The sequence below is a fragment of the Nelumbo nucifera genome, chromosome 2 (genome assembly GCF_055504915.1).
Source record: "Nelumbo nucifera cultivar China Antique chromosome 2, China Antique-T2T, whole genome shotgun sequence".
NCBI lineage: Eukaryota > Viridiplantae > Streptophyta > Magnoliopsida > Proteales > Nelumbonaceae > Nelumbo > Nelumbo nucifera.
In genome coordinates, this window is record NC_142650.1 from 11,094,198 (window position 1) to 11,098,082 (window position 3,885).

Consider the following 3,885-nt stretch of genomic DNA (forward strand, 5'->3'; position numbering starts at 1 on the left):
ATGTACTTAATAATATTCTTTTACTTACATTTTCTACCCTTGAGATGAAATAAATTCAAGAAAAAGGATATTTTAATAATAAAAAATTCCATAAACCAATACCTCCTCATTCGCCATATATTCTTTTTTAGTTCTACTTATTTTAAAACCTAACCCTACGCAGCATAGGTTATAACAAGAAGAGTGGAATCGCCCCATCCAACGTGGAATAAAAACTATCAGCACTTACAGATGGGCTGCGTTGGACCCAGGCCAATCTTTTCGTTCCACCGGTTACAGGCCCAGGGCACTCCCAAAGCCCAAGCTTGATCCATACCCATAGCGAATCAATTATCAACGTGATCAAATGAACAGATGCGAAATCCACATAAACCCTCTAAAGTCCAAAACACGAACCCAGAGCCCTCATTCTATCGCTACATTTCTTGTAAGTATAGACAAATCTATGTAAAACAAAAAAAAGGAAAGTTCCACGTAAGAAAACACGAGACATCCAAATAGAGTCGTATTTATGCAGGTTTCCTAGTTTTTCCATTCAATCGTTTAACAGTACGTACAAAAAAAAAAAAGTTAGCTTGAACCTGTGATATGCGTTTCCATCTAAACAAAAACAGAACGCATGGGGATAGAAAGCTAAGAAAATTACCTTGCTTAATACCAAAAAGAATTAAGATTACAAAAAAAAAGTTAAGAAAATTTCCTTCTCTTCTCCCTCCAGAATACAAATTTTACTAAAAAGAAACTAAAAAAAAAGTCATCTGATTTTTTCCTTTTTTTTCTTCTTAATTCGATTGATCAAAAATCTAAAGAAGAGCAAGTAGAGCACCTGATCAGGCCATTTTCGTTGCAAGCCAAGCAACTCACGAACCCTCCGTCGTCCGTGTAGAATTTGCGGCTTCCATGACACTGATCGCAGAGCACAAATCGATATCCATTGCATTCTTCGCAAACTCCAGGCTTGGCCATCGGGAATCCTTCGAGGTATTTCTTCAATTCACCGGCTTCGTGAAGCTCCCGGATCTCATCGGCCCCACCAAAATACCTACCTCCAATGAAAACCCTAGGCAACGTGAGCTTCCTGCAGCCCAAGATCTGCTGCAACTCTTCCAGGAACCTGGAGTCCATGGACAGATCCCTCTCGTCGATGGAGAGGCGAAAGCCTCTTAAGATGGATCTCACGTCTCGGCAGTCTTCGAAGGTCCTCCGGATGACGCGGAGGCTTGTGAAATAGACGACGATGCGCTTATCAGCACCGGGGAGATGGATGGATGACTGCCGTGGAAGGTGTTGTACGTTGGCTTCGGGAGGAGAAGAAGGCGGAAGAGAAGAAGAAGAAGGAGGAGGAGGATGGACGGACCGAGAGGGACGGGAAGCCCAGGCAAGAATGACAGAGGTAGAGACGTAGACGCGGTGGAAGATGGAGTTCTTCTTTCGACGGTTGTGCTCAGCTTCTTCTTTGCAGAGGGTTTGGATATCTTTGAAGCTTGAGCAGGAGAAATTGGATTTGGATGCCGTATGAATTCGAGATGGTGATCTTTTCCATGGAGGCCACATAAGGGGTAGAGAATCAGAAAAGAGAGAGAGAGAAAAAAAAAAAAAAGAAGAGGAATCAAAAGGGGAGGGGGGAGGAAGAGAATGAGGTAAAAGAGAGGTGAAAATGGCGAAGGATTGTTGTTTTGTATGTTTTCCTTGTTTTGTGGGATTGCTTAAGGCGAATGGCGAATGTTTTGGGGGGCTGGGGAGGAACTACAAAAGCGGGAGTTGCAGGCTTTTCATTTTTTGAGAAGAGGGTTGCCCTTTTTTTAGCAAGGTCTTCAGAGAGAGAGAGAGAGAGAGAGAGGGGAATTACAGACATGACTTAGGTCAGAGAGAGAGAAAGAGAGCGGGAAGATTAATAGATAATGGTGTTGTGTTAAGCAAGTGAGATTTTTTTTATCATATGGACCAGGTCAAGCTTGAATCTTCTGGTTTTCTTAAATCACTGATACTAGCGTTTAGCCAATGGCTATGATTTACCGCCTGCACATATAAAGGGTCAGGATCTCCCACATTCATTCCACCAACTGGGTCAAAGGTCGGTCAATTCGTTCATTAATTAATGCGAATGCGATTAATCCATACTAATTTTTAACGGTAAATTATAATTTAGGCTATGTTTGGTTTGAAGGAAAAGGTAGGGAGAGGAAGGGAAAGACAAGAAAATTAATACAAGGTTTGTAAAGGTTTTTTTACCTTTTTCTTCATTTTCCTACATTTTCCTTCAAACCAAACATAGCTAGCTTATAGCCCTCTAATTTTGTCCCTATACAGTATGATTTTAAAAAATGACCCGGAAACGGAGTCGTTCTAGCCACTGGTTTCTAGGTCAATGATTCGATAGTTCAGTTTAAATGGATGGCCTGTTCTAACAAAAAAATAAAAAAATGGCCAAAACTGTTGAACGGGTTAACAGGTCAATAGTTTGACTATTTGGGTCAATGGGTTGTTAAATGATTTAACGGTTTTTGGTCAAGGACCGGGTTTGAGGTAAAACGGAACCGATTATTTGAATGGTTTCCAAGACAAATGGTCCGACCATCTAGGTCAACGATAGTTCGAAAACCATGCTCCACGATGATATTTTCTTTTTATTTCCTAAATAAATAATTTCATTTATCAACAACAAATCAGTACAAACTTTTGGGTTCGATTTCAATTAGGCTATTAATTAATTGAACTTTAAAGTTTGGTTCAAAAGTTTATAAATCTATTTGGGTTAACATATATAGTAAAATGTATATATAGTATGTTTGGGTTAACATACTATAGAATATATATATACATATATATATATATATATAAGAATATATTATATATTTATAGAATACAAAAAAATATCTTCATTTTCGAACCAAACTAGAAAGCTCATCTAATATTTAATCAAACCAACCTCAAACTAGAAAAATATAGTTTAAATTGAATCCTAACTCAAACTCAAACATAATAGTATTTTAGTTAAATTGAGTCAAAACATAGAGAAGTTCAACTCAAGTAGACTCCGTTACACCCCTATCATTGTTTCGAAAAGCTTAAACCTTGAGGAGTGAGGCATATGCTTTGAGGCAAGGCATTAAGATTTTTCCTCAAGGCTTAAGCCTCACAACTTTGTTATGAGACTTAAGCCTTTATAAGAATCAATGTTTTAAAAGGCTAAATGCGTACTTGAGGTGTAATGGACCAAAGCCTTAGGGCATTATGAGGAGTAAGCCTCAAATTTAAGGAAAAAAAATTAATTAAAGTTTATAACTGATAAAAATAGCATATAATACACCAAATTAGAATGATGGAAGCACAAATATCCATAAAATAGAAGTTTACAAGAAATAAGATTTTAAATTTTAAGCATCCAATAAAATAATAATTAATCATCTAACAATTATAAGCATTTTACATTTTATGTTTCAAAATGTGATGAAGGGTTTTTTGGCAGCACCTTGTTGTTCGGACTACTTTTACGTGGCTGATGACTTAGAGGCCGAAGTAGAGGATTTTTGCTGGATGAGGAATTGGATGCCGAGCTGGCTAGGCTGAACTGGGGGTAGATTGTGTGTCGAGCTGGGTTGATTGTTGAGCTAGGTAGCTCTTCAGCTATGAGCTTCTAGATCACGAACCATCAAAATGCAATCTTATGAAATTATTCATATGAAGAATCATCTATATAATGGACATTAGGTTTATAGCCATCCAACAGTTGGGAAGAAAAGAAATGACTTAATTGATTTGATCTATGCAAAAAAAAAAATCAATACAAATAAATCATTAAGAAAAGAAATGAGAAAAACAATAAACTTAAGGGTGTTAAATTAGAACATTAAGAAACAAAATCTTACTTGTTTTATCCAAGAA

The 3,885-nt window shown here is 37.3% G+C and overlaps 1 protein-coding gene across 1 annotated transcript; it reads right to left on the reverse strand.

Moving 5' to 3' along the window:
- Window positions 1-795: 795 nt before the first annotated feature.
- Window positions 796-1,554, reverse strand: LOC104597303 (uncharacterized protein At5g39865-like). The gene has a single exon (XM_010258767.3). It carries the CDS (start codon window positions 1,552-1,554, stop codon window positions 796-798), a length of 759 nt encoding a protein of 252 aa, XP_010257069.1.
- Window positions 1,555-3,885: the final 2,331 nt, after the last annotated feature.